At 33.5% G+C, this 22,826-nt stretch overlaps 3 protein-coding genes and 1 pseudogene across 7 annotated transcripts; 2 read left to right on the plus strand and 2 right to left on the minus strand.

Annotated features, from left to right (window-relative positions):
- Positions 1–271: 271 nt before the first annotated feature.
- LOC111024653 (RING/U-box superfamily protein) lies at positions 272–5,949 on the minus strand. 5 transcript variants are annotated; one of them, XR_002603380.2, is made up of 7 exons: positions 5,700–5,949; positions 4,817–5,075; positions 4,656–4,710; positions 2,690–2,805; positions 1,138–1,368; positions 993–1,037; positions 272–615 (listed from the first exon to the last, which is right to left on the minus strand). XR_002603380.2 is itself a non-coding variant. In XM_088125668.1 (6 exons), the coding sequence occupies exons 2-5, from the start codon at positions 5,048–5,050 to the stop codon at positions 1,147–1,149; spliced, it is 618 nt and encodes a 205-aa protein (XP_087981794.1). In that variant the 5' UTR covers positions 5,051–5,075; positions 5,700–5,949; the 3' UTR covers positions 272–615; positions 1,138–1,146. The 5 variants fall into 5 exon arrangements, 4 of the variants coding, with proteins under 4 accessions (XP_087981794.1, XP_087981793.1, XP_022158096.1 ...); XM_088125668.1 differs by lacking the exon at positions 993–1,037 and having other exon boundaries at positions 1,138–1,362; positions 2,690–2,802; XM_088125667.1 differs by lacking the exon at positions 993–1,037 and having other exon boundaries at positions 2,690–2,802.
- Positions 5,950–8,059: 2,110 nt separating this feature from the next.
- Positions 8,060–9,629, plus strand: LOC148211046 (putative CCR4-associated factor 1 homolog 6; annotated as a pseudogene).
- A 2,685-nt stretch (positions 9,630–12,314) lies between these two features.
- LOC111023085 (RPM1-interacting protein 4-like) lies at positions 12,315–14,547 on the minus strand. The gene is made up of 3 exons (XM_088124822.1): positions 14,322–14,547; positions 12,725–12,907; positions 12,315–12,625 (listed from the first exon to the last, which is right to left on the minus strand). The coding sequence occupies exons 1-3, from the start codon at positions 14,325–14,327 to the stop codon at positions 12,593–12,595; spliced, it is 222 nt and encodes a 73-aa protein (XP_087980948.1). The 5' UTR covers positions 14,328–14,547; the 3' UTR covers positions 12,315–12,592.
- Positions 14,548–17,175: 2,628 nt separating this feature from the next.
- Positions 17,176–21,046, plus strand: LOC111026135 (B-cell receptor-associated protein 31-like protein). The gene is made up of 2 exons (XM_022304139.2): positions 17,176–18,022; positions 20,449–21,046. The coding sequence occupies exons 1-2, from the start codon at positions 17,737–17,739 to the stop codon at positions 20,820–20,822; spliced, it is 660 nt and encodes a 219-aa protein (XP_022159831.1). The 5' UTR covers positions 17,176–17,736; the 3' UTR covers positions 20,823–21,046.
- Positions 21,047–22,826: the final 1,780 nt, after the last annotated feature.

Raw genomic sequence — 22,826 nt, forward strand, 5'->3', positions numbered from 1 at the left:
AATCTAATGGAATATGGGATTCTTCCACTTAATATATGCTATTTTCCAGCAACTCCCCTCCCCAATTTCCCCACTAATTTCCCCATCTCTTTTCAATTATTTAGTTTGAATTTTCATTCTGAGCAGCAAGGGAGGCTTTTAATACCTACGAATCTCAAACAAGAACGAAAAAACCAAACAAGAAATGATGTGTTCACCCAACCTGTCTTTCAAGAAAAATCAATGCGCTTAACATTCAATTGATGCAAGTATTTAATATGGTCATCACATCAGACATAAAATGATTTATATTTATATAAATAAAAGATACATAAGACAACCTGAAGTCGACCAACAAAAGCAACTTCTCTGGATTCAATTAGGTAATCTCATTGCATTACTATTGGATTTCATTGTTCATTTGTTAACAATTACAACTCCAGAAAACCACCCAAGTAAACAACTAAAAAATATGGAAATCCAAATTTCCTGCTACTTTATCCCTAGTGCAACTCTGAGATCATCAAGACAGTGCCAGCCATCAGCAGAATGCATAGGAAATTTCCACCCAAAAATTAGCTTTTCTTACTTACAAGAAAACTTCAACTTTCCCTTCGAAGTCTTCAAAACAAAATCCTGTGATATGTAATTTACCATATTAGAAAGAGCACTTTAGCAAATAAGGTTCAGATGATTCCACTCAGCACAAAATGATAGAGGAAGATCAATATGGTTATACAGATGCTGCCTACTTCGTTTTCTTATGATCCACAACTTTTAATCAACCAAAGTCTACAATTTTCATCCATCACATTATCCCAAGGATGTGACTTATACACACCTAATATGAAAACCAATTTTCAGAATTACTCGTGACACTCAAACTTTCATAAATACAACAGTAATTTCAATTACACCAATACTGTTACAGTACGGCAATCATAACTGCTCCAGCCCCAAATCACGACTGAATACCAACCAAGGACGTACATAATACAAAGAAAAAATCTCACCTATAGCCATCGAGACAATGTTATTTTGTGAAAGAAATCTTAGACCTAGGCCAATAACGAAAAAGTGTTTTAAAAATGGGGCATATGCAAATTTTTTTGTACTATGAGAACAAAGGAATAAAGATCAAAAAATTAATCAACTTACATATAAGCCTCACTCCAAGCTTGTCCCAGGAAGGAACACTCTAATGAGTTCTTTGGCAGTTACTCTCTTCCTACAGGTAGGGCATTTACTCTGCACGGCTATTGCAGCTTTAATGCACGCCTTGCAGAAAATATGACCACACCTTGTTGATGTTTCCTCTACTAATGGGCCCATGCATATTGGGCAACTGAATTTGGGCTCCTTAGGTGGAACAGGCTTCTCTTTCTGCAACTAACATATAAATCAGATGTTGGCTAAAAAGTTAGCACTAGAGATACACTACCATGTCCTACGCCTTTTCTTTACAAAATCACATTTTCAACACTGACAGTTAATAAGATGCTACACCCATAAACAAGGTCATCACGATGGTAAAAAGGTTAAAGAGTTAAGTTGCAACCTAGTGACAATAAGATAGGTTATACAAAAATCCACGAGATCCTTGAAGAACAATCATTTTTTTGGGGTGAGAAACTAAGATTCATTGATGGTATGAATGAAATATACAAAAAGATACCCCTCATGAGCTGGATTACAAAAGGACCTTCCCATTTTCAAGTCGTCGTTGAGACACCCACTAAGAACAATCATAACCACAAAAGGTACCAAGCAACACCAAATTAGAATTATCAAAGTTAATTTTTTCTGGTATAATCTATTAATCACGATATGAACTTCCATTTAAAATGCTCAAACATCAAGTTGTAACAGGAAGCATGCACTCATAATCTCCCTCACTCTCCCACGCTCCACCCTCCCACTCCCTCTTTCTCTCATAGTCATGGTACAGTGCACTATCAGCATTCAGCAGCACCAGCCTCTCAAGTCTCAACTCCCACTCTCTTGTCTCTCAATCTCAGCTCTCGTAATACCCATGTTTCTCTCTCTCCACACCCATCAGTATTACCAACAGTTTTGCAGCCAGAGTTTGGTCTAATTTTATTTTTTTTGCAGCAATTAGATCTAAATCATCTATGAAATCTTGAATATCGTTGTTCCGATCTAGAGAAAGCATATTTTAGTTTAATTTTCTACTTTTTGCCAAGACCAGCCACAGAGAGGGTCTTTGTCATCAAGAGAGATACGTAATTTTCTCAGTTATGCCTGGTACAGAGTTTTGCCAAAAAATATGAGTATCATTTTTTTGTCTAGCTAAGTCTTTGTCTAATGTCGTAGTCGTCTCATGGCTAGTACCCATTAGCACACCCATGCTTCTAAGGTAGTATCATTTCTCTCAAAACATGTTTATTCAATAACTCCAATGGCAAGTTCGCCTAATCCATTTTTTCTCAAACATTTCTTGAATGCTTAATCATAAAATATTAATGATATATAGCATACACAAGAAATAGCCATCAGAACATGCCGGGAGAAAAATACAGGCATAGGTTTTGGGAGAACATGCCAAAATAGGATTTTATACTAAAAACTGCAATCTAAAAAATAATAATTTTAAATAAATAAATAAAACAATTATATGATCTATAACTAACGAAACAAGAAAAATCTTCAGCAAAAATAAGAGTAACAAAGATATAATTTGTCCCAGTACCAGAGAGCTGTTGCTGGCTTCCAAATTGATTAATAAATTAGAATTTACAGTTCGTTGATTTGACACTTCCCTCCTGCGCTTGCTCCGAATATTATTTGACACCCTGCTTCGCTCTTCTGCAACAATTCATGAGAGAATAAGAAATGCAAGCGTCACAAGTAGGATGGGAAATTTTTAATTAAATTTTAAAACAAAAACACAAAAAACTTGTATTGTTATGACTCCTCCACTGGACCGAAAAAAATTAAAGTACTAACAGCTCACCAACAAGTTAAATACGTTTCCGCCAAATTTTGTGATCCTCCGTGATACGAATACTTTCTTTTGTCAATAGGAGACTTATATTTATGGATTTCTCATTAAACTGGTTGAGCCACACTTGATGCTCGTAGTTCTTTAGGAGGCATCATTGTTATGTGGTCTGATCCTTCCTATGGGATTAAGGATATTTGTTTTCTTCTTATTGGATTTGATGGAAGAGCTACTAATGAATGAAGAACTGATTTTTACAGGAGCTCAAAGACTTGGGAGGCCTCTGTTCAGAGCAATGGACACTTGGAGGCAGTTATAACTTTGTCTCCACGTGGGCTTCTCAAAAACATTCAGCTAAGAATTTATACAGTACGAAAAGGTTTAACCTCAGTCATTGACAATGAGTACTAGATGTTCCTTCGAGCAATGGAAGGGACACACTCTCAAGCTTAAAGAGTAGGCTACTCTAATATCTCATCAAAAGATGCATGGCTTCTACGGAATGGTGACAAAAGGAGTCTCAAGGTCAGATATGTTACCTCCACCAATTGCTTCCCTGCTCTTGTTAAGAGCAAGCAATAAGTTCAACTCTGGCCTTCTTCATTTTGAGTATGAGAATATGTTACTGAATAAATCTGACATCCATACTTCAGTGGATGGTTGGCATAATAATCTTGTTCTTTATGGATGGGTCGGTCATGTCTTAATGATGAAGTTGAAAGCTTCAATATAGAAGCTATCTAAAACAATAACAATCTTTATAACTAAATGGCTATGAAGGTACCCATTGAAATTGAAGCCATTACATAAAGTGATAAAGTCAGCAGAAAAAGTATATGTAGGCTGAATTATGGTAGCTTGCTGATAGAAAAATTAGACGAGCAATTGTAGCCTGTGGTCTGAAATCTCCCAGCTAAAAACTATCATGATCATCAACTCCAACCTTTAGGTGCACATTGGTACACAGGTGTATGTTTGGAAGGATATATGGATCAAATATAAATCTCTCTTCTATTCTTTTCTCTCACTTGTATGTTCTAGCTAGGAGTACAAGGTATTCCATAAATCAGTGCTAGAACAGGTCTTACTTCATAGTAATGGATGAAAATTTTAGAAGAAATCAGAATAGAGGTCAGGTGGAAAAACAAATACACCTTTTGAGTATTCTCGTTTCACAAATTCTTATTTCTAAACATTTAATGCTTCAAGACATCAAACTCCTTGAATAATCTAAATTAAACTCATCGATATGTTAGAAAGTATGAGTCATCAAATATAAAAGTTGTTTTAATTGTTAATTCTTTGACCATCGAACCCAAAGGACTTTCCTAATTATTATACTAACGTTCATCATTCAATTATATCGAATTTCTAAGCTTCCTTTCATAATGAACAAGAGCTAACTGTTTACCTTTAAATTTCTAAACTAAATAGAGAATAAAATGTAAACAAGCAAAACTGTATTGTAAGGGAGAAAACATTAAAATGTATAGACCAACATGCTACCATTTTCTTCCCTGATAAATACGATTTTCTTGAAACTTCATTGGATAAGGCATTTTTTCTTTTGTAAATGTCATGCTTTTGATGAAATTTGTTTCCTATCCAAAAAAAAAATTCTTTACCAGTTCCCCAATAAATATAAGCAGGAAAAAGTAATGCAATGGTTACCAAACTCCACATAACTATAGTCCACCAGCTGAAATAAACATACCTGCATCCACATCAACTATATTCTTCCTAGCATTCCGTCTGGATTTATTTTTAGCCTGACAGATAATCAATAGACTTCATGAAATACATATCAAAATAATTAAAAACAGGATTGAACAATCATAAGTATTATACAATAAAGTGATGCCAGGGGAAGCATACTTCAGCAAATGCCCTGGCAGATGATTCAATAACATCATCATCAATGGCCTCAATGTCAATCATTGTAGGTTGTAAGGGCTGTTGTTGATTACTGTGTGCTTCCTGCAACCCCAATTGAGATGGCTCCCCTTGATCTCGGTTCTCACTTGGTGGCATGCTGTTTAGGTCTAAATCCAATGATTTCCTACGATGATACCCTCTAGCAGTAGTTCCCCTCATTGCTTGAGTACTCATCTATATTTCAGAGCTCCTCAACAGCCTGCAAGAAATGCACTCAATTTATTCAAAACCTTTTCACAATTAAGAGCCCAATTGATGTCAGATAAAGTGAACAAAGGAAAATTATAGAAAGAAACTGAATAACCACCATTCAAATACAAACTGAGAACCTTGGTTAAAAAACACTAAAAACCTTTGATCATCATTCACTAACGTGGACACTGACACCCAATCGAAACCTTAATATCCTTATTCATCACACTATATGCTCCAGCAACCATCCCATAAGCGTTAAGTTTAGTCATGCAATAAACATACGGAAAAACACATGACAACGATACGTACTTCGTTGATCAACAAACACGTCGTTCGCTAATTCACATTTAAAAAGAAAAAACCCCACATTACTTGCAAATCCAGTCCTTACGATCGAGCACCACCTTTCCCTCAAAGGTTAAAAACCGATCATCAAATCCTCCCCCAAACTACACAAACTCCATCGGATCCTTCTCCCCAACTACACAAACTAACTCAATCCCAAAAACAAACACATCGGTCAAAGCAGGGTCATGAAAGACCAATCAAGACACGCAGAGACCAAAACCAAGATTAATCAAGACACATTACGCGAAAATTCCCAAAACCCATGAATCTTGAGTTGTACCTGAAACGAGCGGTGGATGAAAAAGAGTACCAAGAGTATGAAAATATGTGGGAAATTTTTGGCGATGGATTAGATGGAAATTGAGAGGGGAAAATTGGAATTGAGGTGTTGGTGATTTAGGGTGTTGTTCTAGGGCTTCACAGATGGAAGAGAAGAATAGGGCAAAACCGCCATTATAAAGGGAAATTGGGACGAAAAGCGCGACACGGCAGAGGAAGGAACTTTCAGCCTCTTGCGACCGAGAGAGAGAGCACAGAGAGAGATTGAACCGCGCCTCAAAAACGCCACGTCTTATCCTTTACACCAGTAATTAACTGACACGTGTTAATTCCTTGTTATCTCGCACGTGCTTACGTCACTCATTGAATTTACAATCGTATCCTCCACATTGGAATAAAAAATGGTTATGTTACCGTTTTCTTTCCTATAATTTGTATGGGTGACTTTGGTATATTTTTTAAAGTAAACATTTTTATTATTTTTTTTTATATCTTAGAATTCCATAACCATTTTTTTTTTCTATTTTCTATTTAAAAAAAAACAAATATTTTATAACTAATTTTGTTTTTCATTTTTAAAAAATGGAAAAACAAGCATATGTTTATAGTTTAATAACTACTTTTTAATTTTCTGTTTCTAAAAAGTTAGAAAATTGAAACTATATGCTAGAGATAGAAAAATTTATGTAAAATATTAGAGATGGCAACAGTGTGAGTGGATGTCCTCTTCCATTAAATTTTAATTTTCATCTCTAACCCATTTGTCCGATTTTGGGAATCGAACTCCAGGAATCCTCATTTGGGGTGATGATTTCACGATAAAAATTACTGGTTTAATGATTAATTTTTATTGTTTTTAAAATTTAAAAAAGAAAAAGTAATAAAGATATATATTTTATATTATTTTACTAAAAAAAATTTTGTTTACTCGTATAAATAATTAAATTAATATTTATTCATAATGTAGTAAAACAATTAATAGGATATATATTAATTATTTAAAAAATAAAATGGAAGACGGGACATAGTGGAAAATTCATTCTTTGTTCTTAAAGTGGGGACTCGATCTTAGGAAAAGTTTTGTCGTCTCTAATATAAAGTCATGAAAATCAAAGTTTTGAGAAAAAAATTAAAAGAAAATTTGAAGAGAGAGTAAATTTTTAGAGAGTTAGAAAAAAGTTAGAAAAGTAAATTAGTGAAAGAAAAATTAAAGTAAAAAATAAGAGAGAGTAAATATGTGAGAACAAAAAACATGTTAAAGAAAGAAAAAAATAGAAAGAGAGAAAATTTTGGACAAAAAAATTTAAAATATATTTGTTATAGAAAATAGATAAATAAAATAGAATTAAAAACGTTTAAACAGATAAAAATCGAAGATATATAATTTTTTTATGAAAGAAATGAAGTAGACACGGGAAGAAAAATTATAAAAGGTAAAATTTGAGAATGAGAAATGTTAAAAAAATATTAAATTTTTAGAGAGAAAAAAAAGAAAGTGATATACTAGACGTGTAGATCTTTAAAAAAGTAATTTTAATAATTTAAAATTATCTAGAAAAAACTATACTATGCATATTATAAATTAGTAATTATTCAGTTTATATAAAAAAGTTATAAACATAAAACATCTCATAATAACATGAATATTTCAGCATATCTAATATATTACAGTAAAAGTAAAACTTTAAAATGATAGAACTGAACTAGAAAGGAAACTACATGTGTCATACTAATTTAGTTGTACTGTAATATAATAAATGAGATTTTTGAAGAGATTGAGTTTTTAATAAGTTTGATTTTGTGTAGTTTATATTGGTTATTATGTAGATTATGAATTAGTTGGTTGAGTATATTTTCTTGTTGTAAAAATATTATTTTTTAGTTAGTGTTGTTATGTATCGATATATATTTGTATATCAGGTCGGGCCTTTATAAAAATACAGACTTTCTAATATTTCATATATTGTTATACGGTATCGGAGCTCATTTTGACAAATGACTTTTTATTCTTCTGCAAACACGACTTCTTTGTCTGTTTATGTCCTTATGTCTTCACTGTCCAATTTTTATCCTCTCAAACATTCGCAATATCGTCTCAATTCGACTAGATTTTTCAAATTTCACTATCTGGAAACATTAGGTCTCTTCGATTCTCCGTGTGCACTCTCGGCTACATCGATGGCTCTATTCCCTATCCCAGTTGTCTTTTTCAATCGACGGACACATCTAATCATTCTAGAGTTTCCAGTAGTTGTCATTGATACAAAGTTTCCAAGTATTGGGCTCCTTAGATTAAATGGATAATTGAAACTATTTTTTAAGTTCAGCTGAAAAACGTTTTTATGCTCGCGAGCTCAATCGATGAACCAGGATTTCTCTGGTACATACCAAAAGAAGAATTCTATGATTGTCTCTGATTCAATGTGAACCAATTGAACATACTCCAACTCGGTCTCACACTCGCCCAAAAGGGAAATGTAACAGAGTTTAATTTCAGAGATTTTGATCACATTATCAACATGGAAGGCGTTTTTTCGTTGGATTCGTTTATAAAAAACAAGGGATTCGATTTCTACAAATTGAAGAAAGACGGAATAGGTTTTCACTACCTTGTTTAGATCAATTTGTCGTAGTAACAGAATCGAAAGGTGTTCCAGAGGAAGAATTCTACGATTGTCTCTGATTCAATGTGGATCGATTGAACATACTCCAACTCGGTCTCACTCGTCCAAAAGGGAAATGTAATAGAGTTTAATTTTAGAGATTTTGATCACGTTATCGATATAGAAGGCGTTTCTTTGCTGGATTCGTTTATGAAGAACAAGGGATTCCATTTCTACAAATTGAAGAAATACGAAATAGCTTCAGAGGATTTCACTTCCTTGTTTCAACCAAAGAAGAATTCTACGATTGTCTCTGATTCAATATGAACCGATTAAACATACTTCAACTCGGTCTCACACTCGCCCAAAAGGGAAATGTAACAGAGTTTAATTTCAGAGATTTTGATCACATTATCGACATAGAAGGCGTTTCTTTGCTAGATTCATTTATGAAAAACAAGAGATTCTATTTCTATAAATGGAAGAAATATGGAATAGCTTTAGAGGATTTCACTGCCCTGTTTCTACCGATTTGTCATAGTGGTAAAATCGAAAGGTGTTTTGGAGGAAGAATTCTACGATTGTCTCCGATTCAATGTGAACCGATTGAACATACTCAAACTCGGTCTCACACTTACCCAAAAGGGAAATGTAGCGGAGTTTAATTTGAGGGATTTTGATCACATTATCACTAAGGAAGGCGTTTCTTCGTTAGATTCGTTTCTAAAGAACAAGAGATTCGATTTCTACGAATTGAAGAAAGATAAAATAGTTTCAGAGGATTCTACTGCCCTGTTTCTACCGACTTGTCGTAGTGGTGGAATCGAGAGATGGATCACATTTCATGGTTTCTACGACATCGCTTTTCTTCGTACTCAATATCAAATCCATACCAATTTCCATGGCAATGTTTGCCGCTACCGCTCAACATCTATTACGTACTAATCAATCATCAATCAATTTAAAAGCTTAATTTGATGTGTTACGGTAAATTTAATGTTTTATACTTACTTCATAGGTACTGTTAGCGATTTGAAGTATATGACTCGCTATTGCGATGGATAGCTCGACGAAAAATTGGCTGAGCTGCTCGACGTGAAACGAATAGGCATAGCACATTTTGCCGGTTCCGATAGTTTACTTACTATGCACCAAGATGAAGCAAATTTTCAAGCTCCGAGCAATGTGAAGGGTTTCTCTATGGCTTGCCTCACTGAATTCAAGCTTTTCGGTCAATCATGAAGATCATTGATGTGTTCGCCACAACTCCTTTTCCTCCACATCTGCCACCAAAGTGCTCGATGTTGTCTTTTGGCTTTTTTCGTTGATATTCAGTCTACTAGGTTAGGGTCATTCAGTTGTTGAGTTTCTACTTTTAATTGTTCTTTATTTACATTGCATGTTATTTACCGCCGTTGAAATTCGCTAACTTCAAGGAAGGGGAACTACGCCATTACTAAAAGGTTATACTAGAAAACAGAAAGGATAATGGATAAAACTAAACAGGGTCAGACAACATCGAAAGTAGAAAAGATGAATAGGATTATTCTACCTTCAAGATTACTGTAGATGTCAAAATCTCATAATATTTTACTCTAACGATTTTATAAATATAAAAAACATCGATAAAATGTCAACCACTTGTTCGTGGATTAAATCTGAATTTGATCGTAAGGGTGTGAAACCAGATTCTGATCTAGTTGAGTTCTGGATTTTTAGTTGAAGAAAGTAATAAGGAGGTGAGTAAGAAGAAAGAAAACGAATTCAGAAGAATTTAAGGACTCCGTCATCCATCTTTTGAATAAAAAAAAAAAGAATCAGAGTTGTCTTCTATGGATTTGAGGGATTTACAATTAAGTATTGAATACATGTCTATGAATTTTGATCAACAATCAATGTTTAAGAAATCATCTAAAATAATTAATATTTTAATAAAGAGCAGACTGTGCCTCACTCTAGTTTAAAACTCCTGACACACAAAAAAGTTAAAATGATGAAACCATTGTAATTTATTAGTACGACGGAACATGATTAAGCTGCTAAGGCCAGGCCGACATAGTCGGGATGTTTGGGTGCAACTACTTATCATTTGTAACCAATAATTTTATTTTGTCAATAAAGTAATATTATTTTCTTTACAAAGAGGCTATTTATTTGGTTGAATTCGAGTACTCATTTCATGGTCCTTTGAATTCTATGTTTGAATCGATAATATAACATGAATATGGTCAGATATTTTAAGATGCAAGATATCTTAGATTTCTCTCAAGTTATTTTAATTCTTATAGGAACGATCGATTTTCAACATTCCATCCCGAGCATGTGTAAAATAATTTTTTTACATCTAAAACTAATTATTATTGGATAAATGAATACATCAGTTAGAATGAGTTCTCATGTTTGGATAATGGCAACATGAAGATATTCGACCTTTTTAGAATGAAAAGTTATATCAAAAGTGTCATATTTTAGACGACCTATACTTCGATTTCCATAGAAAGGCTTTTAACATTTTCTTCTCCTAACAATTATTCTTTTAGTACACTAAATTGGAGATAGGAGGGTTCAAACCTCTAAACTTGGGAGGAATAGTTATTAATTATCGCTAAATCGTGCTCATGTTCGCTGAGATGAAATGTATATTTGTTTATTTTTTATTCTTTTACAAACATAGCATAAGTTTTTTTTTCCTTTTTAGATTTAGATTTATATTGTGGTTTTTTTTTGTAAAATTATAAAATTTCTTTATAAAATACATATTTTTTTAGGCAAATAAAATACATATTTATGTTATGTTATTTGTGTAAATGCCTTAGAGAAATTTTACTCTACAACACAAATTAAATAGGTATATTTAAAATGTCACAACTTTTATTTTTTTTCAAATATGGCATAAGTTTCACTTTTTTTAGTATGTTATTTCATGAACTAAAAAAATAATATATATTACATTTGAGTTTGAATTTGATATTTTGATTGTGCTATTTTTGTAAAATTTAGAACTTTCTTCCAAAAATACATACGAATATGTAAATTCCCATCGACTAGTGGCGTTGATTTTGTTTTGTTTTTTTAGAAAGGCGGATCCAAAATCTTATGTCACAAATTCGTATAAACATAATGGGAAAGGAACACGGAACTTGTGAATGTGGATCAATTTTAGTCTAAACTTTCAATTTTATCAATTGTGCCTTAAACTTGAAATAGTGTTTCAATCTTCACGTTAAACTTTAAAAAATGTTGCAAGCTTTATCTTGGGATATATTTTCATTTGAAAACTGTTGAAAAAAATATTCTCATATGTTTTCAAATGAATTATAGAACATATATTTGAGTTCGAATGGATATTATTTAGACATAAAAAAACCCATTATAGCTGGTTTTTGTTTTGGTTGAAATTTCTAAAATTTCGCAAAATTATTTAAGAATTACAATACTTATCTAAGCTTTAAGTTCAATTTAATGAAATTAAAATTTTATGATAAAATTTGATACAACTTACCGTAAAAAAAATTTCCTCCCAAACATCATTTTAAATGCATTTATTATAAATATTCAAATTAAGTAAATATTTGAAACTAGACTATAATACATCAATGTCTGATGGTATTGGATTTTTAGTATAAATGCTAAAAAAAACCTGTAAAACAAATATTAAAAATTAGATTAAAATACTATTTCGGCAGTGGAGGAGAGGAGAGTGCTGGGCTGGAGGATGGGGAGATCGATCAGGCTGGGCATTTCATGTATTGCTATAGTTGAGAGGATAGAAATATTGAATTTGTATAATATAATGTATATTGTATACTTGTGAGTTGCACGAGATAAAAAGTCACAGAAACATAATTAATGTAGCTTATCAATCGAATTCAAACCTCACGATGATCACCTACCTTGAAATAAATGTAATAGGACCAAGTTGCACGAAAGATTAGTCGAGACATCCATTAAGAACTCAACCAGTGTTCATCCCTCTACTCCATCATTTCGTATCAATGGAACAACGCAAGAAATGTAAAAACTAATATTCGTATTGAAAGTAATCTAGATGCACTGCTAAAACAATTTATTGTAATGTCTCATGCAAGTGGTAGCTACATTAACAAATACACCATAAATATCAATGTGACCAAACACTCAATGAATTCATCTTTGCTGACAAATTTATTTGGCCACAGGCAGGGACTCTCATCAGATGGCACACAAGGACATGTACTGCAGTCAGAGCCTTCAAATAATATATATTCATATCTCCATGTACTTTAAAAACTTGAAAAAGCAGAGAACATCATCATTTTCTTGGCCATGGGAAGCAACAGCATTTCTGATAGATCAGGAAGACAACAAAATGTAAGACATTGCATATTGTAATCCAACTCATGTGGCTGGCTGAGATATGGAATTGAGCTCAGCTCTTCATTACCTTTTGGTTGTGTTCATGATCTTGGTTCTGTGTGCTGTTAACGTTCAACCGCGGCAGTGTCGGTGCTCTAGCTGCCTCCTGTCTCCCCTCCCGCACCCTGTTGAAAATAGCTGTGTAGTTGTCCGGTGCTGTCGCGTCCCTATCGTTCCATTCACCAAATTTTGGAACTGCAGCTTCGTCATTCTTTTGTTTGCAACATTTCAAGTTCCACGTCAATTAGGCATGAAGAAAGTTATGGATTTACAAGGATCATATTCATTTGGACTCAAACAGACGTTTGATGGTAAAAACCTATGGTTTTACATTCAAAGTAGATAATATGATACAAGAGCTTGTCGTTACCTACAATTGACTTGCCAACACACGAAAAATCTAAACCCTTAAATATGATATTTGGAAGAACCACTGGTATGCATACTTACCAACTGATCCCAAAAGAAAAGACAGCAACATCAGCCAATTTCAGCAAAAACAAGTGTGTTTCCATTAGTCATAACATGCATATTGTTTAATTAATCCTAATAGTCTTTCCTCTGCCTTCAAGAATTTACCTTCTAGTAACTTGAACCAAAAAGTTAAAACAGCTATCATAAAAAGTCCAAGCATAAGTCAACAGGATTTGAAAGAAGTGAAGGAGCAAATGTGAAAAGAAAAGAAAAAAACAATAATAAAAGATGATCAGTGTTTTCCTCAGTTGTTTTGCACATAATAGTCCATATTTCACATGGACAATATAACTTCTTAAATATCATTAAGAAGATGGAGATCAGAACTCAAACAGAAGAAAGAAAAGAGGGAGATTGTAGCTTTTTTTACAGAGCTCGTCAGTGATTTGACAATCATCATATATACAGAAACAAGACCTTTTCAATAGAGTTCAAAATATATGAATATCAATTATAAAGCTGACCTGGATAAGAACAAATGAATGGATGATTGTTTAAGAGGAAACTCAATTGTCTTTTACTCATAAGGTACTTTAAAAAAGCAACTAAAATTCCTCATGTATATTCTTAATAAGCTCAACTTGTTCATCTTCTAAACAAGGATATTGTTTTATATTTATGGTATGGATGTATGCATCTATTTTAATAGTGATAAGAAAGATGGTCAAAAGGAGTAATATTTAAATCCTAAATGTGAATCAACTGCAGGTGATTGAACATTGCTACGAGAAATTGGCACACAGTGACTTCCCACCACCAGTTGGGTCAAAATCCAACATATGAACAGAAGAAAAATGCATTAAAAATGAAAAAACTAGCGATAATTTGAACCGTGCGATGACTTTGAAAGCGAAAACCATTTTTAAATCTCTTAGACTAAATTACAGCTGGAAAGCTTCCATCGATCGTTCACCGGAGCCGCTTCTTCTTCGGAAATAGAATTTTGATTTAGATCTTTCACATCGGTCTAGGGCAAATGAAATGAACAAACACAAGCCGAATAGTGGTAGTCGGAGAGAAAATTTCGAACTCCCATTCTCTATTTTCCAGCTAACAGAGAATTTTCCAAGCAACCAAACAGAAGATTAAACAAAAAAAAAAAAAAAATGCACACTCGAACGAACGAAAGAAGAGGAGGAATGGAAGCTTACAGCCATGGTTGTTTCTGCAGCAAACTTGGAGGCGCCGCGGGGGGAACTGCTCCGAAATGGCGAGGATCTATCCGACTTCGACCGGACTCGAGTTCCGGCGAGAAATCACGGCGAGAAGGTCACCGGAAGCGGAGAAAGAAGAGGAGCATGTCGCTCTAGAGAGAGAGAGAGAGAGAGAGAGAGAGAGAGAGAGGAGAGAGATTGATGAAGCATCTTCCATTGTTAATAAATAAACAGGAAAAAGAAAGAAGAGAAAGACCAGCGGAGCAGTAACTGCGGAAGTCTTCGTCTCTTCTGCCTCTCAAATTTGCTACTGTTACAGTGGCTGCTCATATATTTCATATTATTTATGAGTACAAGTTTTTAAATTGAAAAAATAATATAAATATTTGTAGATAACTTATATAAATTTCTTTAGCTTAAATATTATTTCTGATCGTTTTGGTATTTGTAATTTTAAACGTAGGATTTGGTATATGTGATTTTAAAGAGGGATCAATTTAGTATTTATTTACAAAATTTTAACATATATTTTATACAAAACTCTTTTAATACAAATATATTTCCACATTTCAATCAATTTAGCAAGAGAAGTGTTTTGTTTTGCTAAATAATTATGATCGGAATAAATTAGATAAAAATGAAAAATAATTAATCAAAATGATAAATTTTGAAAGGTACGGAACTAAAATGAAATATGAACTAAATGAATCAAGAAAATAAAAAAATATATAAAGACCAAAATGAACCAAAACCGAAAAGTACATAAATCAAATTTATATTCAAACATGTATTTTTATCCTAAATTATAATTATAATTTAATATTTTTAAAATATAAAATAGAAGTAGACGATGAAAGTGTTATTTATGGTTTAGCTTTCAAATTATGGCTCAGAATTTTACAGAATAAATAGAAAAACAAAGAAATGTACGATGAAAGTGTTATTCATCAACTCAATTTAAAAAACATAAAAATAAAATAAAATAGTTATTGAACCCGCTTTTAATAATTATTTAAACTAGGAAAAATATAAAGTAAAATGATGGAAATGTTTGGCAAAATGTTAAAAAAAAAAATTACTTTCTAAATCTATATATCTATATATAGTACGTGTGATAAAGTTAACTTAAGTATATCTCAGCCATCAATACATATATACTTCATTTAACAAGTTAATTTAATTTTGTGTCTCGTAGATTTATTCTATTAGACAATTATTATATTTTTATGGTGATCGAGAGTCATAGTTTTACTTCCCTATACTCAAGGCATTCCATACTCGCTCCTATTAGACAATTATTAAACTTTAGTTACTTATTAGATACAGTGTTTGAGAAGGAAATCATATAATCAACATCAATCAAAATAATTAGTATATTATTCATTAAGATAGGTTTGAATTCCCACACAATTTTGGAAGTGAGTTAACTAAAGTTGTTATTCTTTTTATTATTGTTTTTGTGATATCAACTAAAGTTGTTATTTAGAAGGGAAAAAAATGCTATAGGTAATTAGGTATAAAATATAATATGAAAGGGTAGTTATTTTTTCTTTTTCTTTTTAAAATTTTAGTAAATAGTTGAATGTTTGCGATGGGGTGGCGAGTGACGGACTAGATAACGGACGTGATGGGTTGTTGTAAGAAATGGATTAGGAACTGGCTAGAGGAGTTAACGCCGTTAGCGTTAGAGGCGGCGCGTAGTAGGAAAATAAGAAAAACAAAAACAGAAGTAAGAAAACCTTAGAAAAGTAGGTGCCTAGTGGTGGGGTGGGGCCATGAGCTTTTTTTTTCTTTCTTTAAAAAAAAAATTAAATTTAAGAGTTTTTGAAGAGCAGTTGAATTAAATTGATGAATGTATGTCAACTAGGTTTGATTTATGAAATACTATTCTGACTGAACCGGTTAAAACACATATTTTCGACTATAAAATTACAAGTTCAAATTCTTATTTTCATACGTTGTAAAAAAAATAAGTATTTTTATAAAATTCAATATCGTATATTATAGCCAGTTCAATTCAATTTTAGACATTTAATTGAGTTCAACTTAAAAGTTAAAAACGAGGATGATCATGGAAGATTGAACCTCTAATTTATAAGGAATGACCAATGTATCTTAACCGTTGAACTAAGTTAACATTTTTTCTATAACATTACATTAAAAACTTTAATAAATAAATTGACATTTTTTTCTATAACATTACAATAAAAATATGGGAGATGCGACTTAAACTTACCATGTACAAGCACATCTATTAAATAGTTGACCGTTCTAACCACCAATCGACCATTTTTGTTCTTTTAGCACTACAATTGACTTGTTTCTACCCTATACCCTTCCCCTTCCCATCAATTTCCTTAAATGGATAGTGTTACCCGATGTGTCCTTGACGATAAAATTAAAAAAAATATTAAATTACAAATTTAGTTATTAAACTTTAATAAGTGTTTGGTATGTTTATAAACTTTCAATCAATAATTTGACCCAATGCAACTTGGAAGAAAAAAAATAGTTAGTTTCTAAATGTTTAAAATTGTTCCAGAACTTTTAATATTATCTATTGGACACAACGTTTTTCTAAATAACACGAGATTCAAACTTACTATTTTTAATGAACGAGTGAGCAATTAACATTGGATTATACCTATGAAGCTTCCACAAATAAATTGCATGGTCACTTCAAGCAATCATGGGAAAATTCCCAACAAAATGTAAGAATATCTGATGGAGTTTTCAGTGCATAAAAATTGAAGAACCTGAAAGTTCCTGGTCACAGACAACTACTTCAATGAACTTGTCATTATTATGGCAATGAAATGGCCTCGTTTCACGCCTCTTCAATGCCCTCTTCTTTAAACTAATGCTTATTTGATCGATTTGTGTTTCCTTTTCTCTTCTTCTGCCCAATCCCGATTGACATTTCTGCTGTTTGCTTCTTTTTCACTTTTTTCATCTGGGCAAAAAAGCTAATGCCCACTTATTTCTTTGAACAAAACTCCAAAAGTTAACTCATGGGCTTCCTTCAGGAGGGGCTTTCCTCTTCTCATTTGGGCTAAATTTGCAGATCTGTGGCCTTTCTTTCATTCCTCGTTTACTGGGAGTAGTAAGCTTGCTTACAACTTCATTCATTTCTCTCTTGTTCTTCCTCCTCCCTCTGCCTGAAGGGAAGACGAAGCTCGTTCAGGTAGCATTAGATGGGAAAAATCGCTAATGGGTTTCGAAGGAAACTTCTCTTTCTCTAGAAGATTGCCACTCTGTGTTCATCTAAATGGGAAAATGAAACTGGGTTTTGAATTTGATTTCATTTTCTCTCCATAAGATTGAACACCCTTTGAGGGATTTAGGGTTTTTGAAGTTTTTTTTAACAGTAAGATAGAAAGTTTGGTGGATCTTTGATTTGCCAGAGGCAAAGATGATTCAGTTGTTGTTCTTGGTTATTTTTGCTGAGGGAGTCGTGGTGTTCCTCTTGCTGGTCAAGATTGGGCTCCTGAGAGAGTTTGTCATAAAGAATCTGGATCAGCTGAAGATGGGCAAAGGCCCAGCAACTGTAAAAACAATTGCTGCTACCATGTCTGTCATTCTCTTGTCCAGTCTTATGAACATTGTTAAGATCCAGAACAAAGGTGCAAAGCTTGGGACAATGTCGCCCATGGATCAGGTTCTGTGGAGGACGCAATTGCTTGAGGCTTCACTCATTGGTATGTTCAACCCACTTCATTGGCTGTTAAGATTTGTTTGCTTTGCTTGTTATTTTGTTCTGTAGTCTATGGATTCTTGTTCTAAGTCGGTTTTCCCTTTTCCTGGCCTGCAATATCCTACTGGTTTGAAGATAAATGGTTGGTCTCTCTCTGTAATGTGAAAAGAAAGTGTTTATAATGTTTTATGTAGCTCATTCTAATGTTCATGACCAGAATTGAGAGCTCTGAATCGAAAACGAATGATATTAACTGTTAATCATATGTTCATTCTTTGAGAAGAGGGCTAGAGATGACAAAGCTTGAGTTTCAACCTAACAGCTGAGTGGATTTAACTAGTTGTATAACTAGTAACGTTTGCATTACATATCTTCTGATAAGTATTCAAGAGTCTAACTTCAGTTTTTCTTTCATAATTCTTCCATGTGATGATATCATCCTAGGATGAAGTGCTGACTTATTATTATTATTGTTATTTATAAGAAACAGATATCTATTAAAAGGAGGAGAAACAGAGAAAGAACGACCTAAGAACAAGGGTGGAGAAAACCGACCCACCCTGAAAATTGTAAAATATAGCCTTCCAGTTACGAAGGATCATAGACTGTAGTTACAAAATAATTTTCTATAACTATAACACCAATATTGTCGCTGATACGAAAGACGCACCACCAAGTGGACATAGACATCATTCTTGAATGTTGAGGCTTGATGTGACTGTGAGATAGAATGTCTATAAACCATGTCAAGAAAGTGGTCGTATTTTTTGAAACCCGAAATAAACTTTTCATTGACGTGTGAAAAGTTACAAACAAATGTCAAGGACAATCCAAGTGTCGAAAACCAATTAGAAGCAAGGTTCTTTGCTAGTTTGGACACCTCCCACCAATCATTTGCCTTTCCATGAAAAACTCTACTATACTATGAGATCTCATTTAGTCATGTACAAGAAATTTCTTTAAGCTCTTATGTCAAAGTAATTCTATCCAATCCATTCCAATTTTTATGAAGTCAAATTATGTGCTTTTTCCTCCCTGAAGAGTTACAAATGAATATTTCCCCCCACTTGGGAATGCTACAACATAACAGAGCTGAAGAAGTAATATCTCAAACTCCCTTGCACCATTCATCTAAGCCTCAGTGAACTTACCATTAGTTGCTGGTTTTCTACCCATGTTGCACATGAACACAAACTCTCATGGAATCGTAAAGGAGATTCTCAATCTATTGACCTGTTAAACAAAACCTGCTAGTCTTTATGCATTTGTTAGTCTCAACTCTCAACTAGCAACCAGGGGCCTCGAGTTCTCGACAACTGGTGATAATCCACTAATGGCCATGAAGAATGGATTTTTTTGGTATCTTGATGGCTATCATAAAGTGGGTCTTTTGATCCAGATATTCATTAAGAATCATTCCTGGGAATAATATCATCCCCTTGAGTTTTTTCTTCCAAAACAATATTTTCTTTATCAACTATTGTTATAACTTGCTACCTTAATGCGCTCATTAGATATTATTTCTCAAGTTTATTTGTTTGTTTATCTTTTTTACAAGGATAAAGAACAGAATCTAGAAGACAAAAAGGACTACAAATTCTTTCAACGTATATTTTCAAAAAAGTTTATTCTTAATCTATGACAGAGAAGTAAGAATTACTTATAATAAAGCAGAGATCAGCTTTTAGTGGTAAATTGAAAATGAATGAAAAGATATGGTCGACTGTCTCTTTACATCTCAATTAAGGCAAATTTGTGGAGGAGAAAGGGTCACCTGTGAGTGACCACAGAAATAACTTAACTTTCTTTGTGGCTTTTCTTTCCAAATTGAAATTTCGAGGTGTTTGTTTGATTTAGAGAGGGACATTTTAAGTTGGGATATGACAGATTTACAAGATAGAAGACCTAAAGTATTCTTTGTCCAAACTAGACCATTGATAGACAATCTAACCTGCCCACTCATCCACTTCCCTGTCAAACGGAGTCGTCCCAATCTCGAGCCTAGGATCCCTGGCTTATTTGGTATCATTACAATACTCTTTAACTATCTTCTCTTTTGAGATGTTGCTAGCACCTTGCAGCTTGAGCCAAATCCCTTCTTCAAAGTGGAGGATTTTAGAGGTTGGTTTTTAAGGCTTTTTTGTAATTACTAGTTAGATTTTGCCCTAAATTTGAGGCGGTGCTGAAAAGATAAAAAATTCAAAAGGACTTGAATCAAGAACTGAACTTGTGAAAAGACTTGATATCTGAGGGAGTGAAATTACTTGAATTCATATTCCTCCATCATAGCTTCCTTTCATCTTCTGTTAACTTTAATTTTGTGTTGGTTCTAAGTTTCTAACTTTGAAATCCATTTAGCTTTATGGAATTACTCAGCATGATCTTGTCTGCTAATTGATAATTGATAGTTCACTTCACATTATGTTACAGGTTTTACATTATTCCTGGGTTTCATAATCGATCGCATGCACGATTATTTTCAAAAGCTTATTGGATTAAGAGAGAGCATCGAAACTTCAAAAGAGGAAGTAGAAAAACTGCAAAAAGAGAAGATAAAGCTATCAGAAAAGGAAGAGAAATCTTCCAAGCAAATAAAGGAGCTGCGAGAAGAATTGTCAACTTTATCAGAAAACTTGAAGAAACTGAAGCAGGAATGTGAAGAAAAAGATAAAAGGATTGAAACTGCTGATGCACATGTTAGTTCCCTCCAAAAACAAGCTGCCGATCTACTTCTCGAATACGATCGTCTTTTAGAAGACAACCAAAATCTTCAAAATCAAACATTAGGAGGATATAGAAAGTGAGAAATAATTTTATTTGCAGGATATTTTGTCACTTGAATGGGATAGAAAAGGGGCTGTTGGCTCAAAGATGATGCTTGTTTCATAGGTTGGAGAGAGAGAAATGGAGACTGTGGGATTCCATTGATTAATGTTGTTCAAAGGTTTTGTGATTCTCATGATTCTGGAAACCTCAATTTGCCATTTTTTCAGTGTGTTTTTAAATGAAAATGCCAACTTCTGATCCAGTTTACTTCTCTCAGTAACGAAAATTAGATTGTTGAAGCACTTTGGTATTATGATCAACCATGTAAATGGTTTTTACCTAGTTCCATTACAGTGGTTTTTCAAACACTTTTTTCTTAAATCGAAAAGCTATAGAGAAAGCAAGTTTAATAATCAAACAAAATTACTTAAAAATAATAATATTAATTAATTAATTAAACAAAGTATGGTACATCATAACAATAATTTCATTTCATATTCATCAAATACAATAAAGAATATAAGAAGAATGTTGTGAGAGAAGCGAGAAGGTGCATCAGAATATCCCAACTAGGTTGGCACATTCTTATCAACCTCGTCAATCTATCTGATCTCATATTCTTCGTACAAAATAGCTACTAAAAATCAACTAAATCATCGAAGCTGTCAATATTTAAATGAGCTTTCCATTTCTCGAGAACGGTTTCTTTATCAGCAATTTTCTCAGACGTGTTATTGGCTCCTTGGTTGGTGGTTGTATCAGACACATAAAACACATCACTAGCACCCTCATTGGTGGTCATCTCAAGTAAGCAAGACATGTCGCTAGTACCTCCGTTGGTAGTCATATTAGGCAAACAAGACACGTTACTAGTACCCTCGTTGGTGGTATTTGTAGGCATGTAAGGCACGTCACTAGTATCATGAGTAATGGGCATAGCAGGCAAGTCAAACACATCACTCATGTCCTCATAGGTGCCCGTCTCATGCAAGAAAAATGCATCACTAACATCCTTATCGGTGGTCATCTCAAGTAAGTAGGACATGTCGTTGCTAGTACCTTCGTTGGTAATCATATCAAGCAAGCAAGGCACGCTACTAATATCATGAGTAGTGGGCACAGCAGGCAAGTCAAACACATCACTCATGTCCTTATAGGTGCCCGTCTCATGCAAGAAAAATGCATCACTAACATCCTTATCAGTGGTCATCTCAAGTAAGTAGGACATGTCGTTGCTAGTACCTTCGTTGGTAGTCATATCAAGCAAACAAGGCACGCTACTAGTATCATGAATAGTGGGCATGGCAGGCAAGTCAAACACATCACTCATGCCTTCATGGGTGGTTGTCTCAGGCACCCAAAGGACATCACTAGTATCTTGGTCGGTGGTTGTAATCTTAGGAATTGAAGGCACATCGCTTGTACCTTGATTGGTGGTCATCTCAGGAATCCAAGGCACATCCTTAGTACCTTGATTGGCAGTTATATTTCGCCTGCAAGGCAACTTGCATTTCGTCTTGAGTGCCGTGACTGTTTGTTCAACAGGTTGCAACGTCTCATAATGACATCTTTTCTTTCCTTTCTTGTTAAGTCTTTCGTTCTTTCTAATCCGGCATAAAACATAATTAGGATCTGCACCTTCAAGTATGCAATCCTCAGACAAGCTAAATTCGTGCATGATCCATTCAGCATGATGTTCTGGCAGTCGATCGTTCTCGTACCTGAAATTAATCAAATATATAATTTATTTTGAATTCATAAAATTTCACTAAATAACAATGATCAAAATCCATTATTTAACTTTCAAATTTACGGTATTTTAAAAATTCATCAAAAAAATGCAACAATAAATCGAATATAATGAATAAAATTATGTATCCACACACAAATATAATAAGTTTAGTGAAGAAAAAGAGTTAAAACAGAGGCAATATATATTTAATCATTTTAGTTTTTTTTTTCAGATTTTATTTTCTCTTCCCTTAGATTTGATGCCCTCGGTTTATTCTTCGACGCATGTCGCGGCCATGAAACACAATTAT

Source organism: Momordica charantia (genome assembly GCF_013281855.1).
Source record: "Momordica charantia cultivar OHB3-1 chromosome 6 unlocalized genomic scaffold, Mcharantia_2.0 BLBB01000006.1, whole genome shotgun sequence".
In the NCBI taxonomy this organism is placed as follows: Eukaryota; Viridiplantae; Streptophyta; class Magnoliopsida; order Cucurbitales; family Cucurbitaceae; genus Momordica; species Momordica charantia.

Coding starts and splice junctions, on each gene's coding strand:
- LOC111023085 (XM_088124822.1), bottom strand. Junction 12,626..12,724: donor ATCATGAACACAACCAAAAG/GTAATGAAGAGC, acceptor CTGATCTATCAG/AAATGCTGTTGCTTCCCATG.
- LOC111024653 (XM_022302394.2), bottom strand. CDS start 5,050: ATGAGTACTCAAGCAATGAGGGGAACTACTGCTAGAGGGTATCATCGT. Junction 2,806..4,655: donor TATAGTTGATGTGGATGCAG/GTATGTTTATTT, acceptor GAATTGTTGCAG/AAGAGCGAAGCAGGGTGTCA. Junction 1,369..2,689: donor AAGCCAGCAACAGCTCTCTG/GTACTGGGACAA, acceptor TTTATATGTTAG/TTGCAGAAAGAGAAGCCTGT.
- LOC111026135 (XM_022304139.2), top strand. CDS start 17,737: ATGATTCAGTTGTTGTTCTTGGTTATTTTTGCTGAGGGAGTCGTGGTG. Junction 18,023..20,448: donor GCTTGAGGCTTCACTCATTG/GTATGTTCAACC, acceptor ATTATGTTACAG/GTTTTACATTATTCCTGGGT.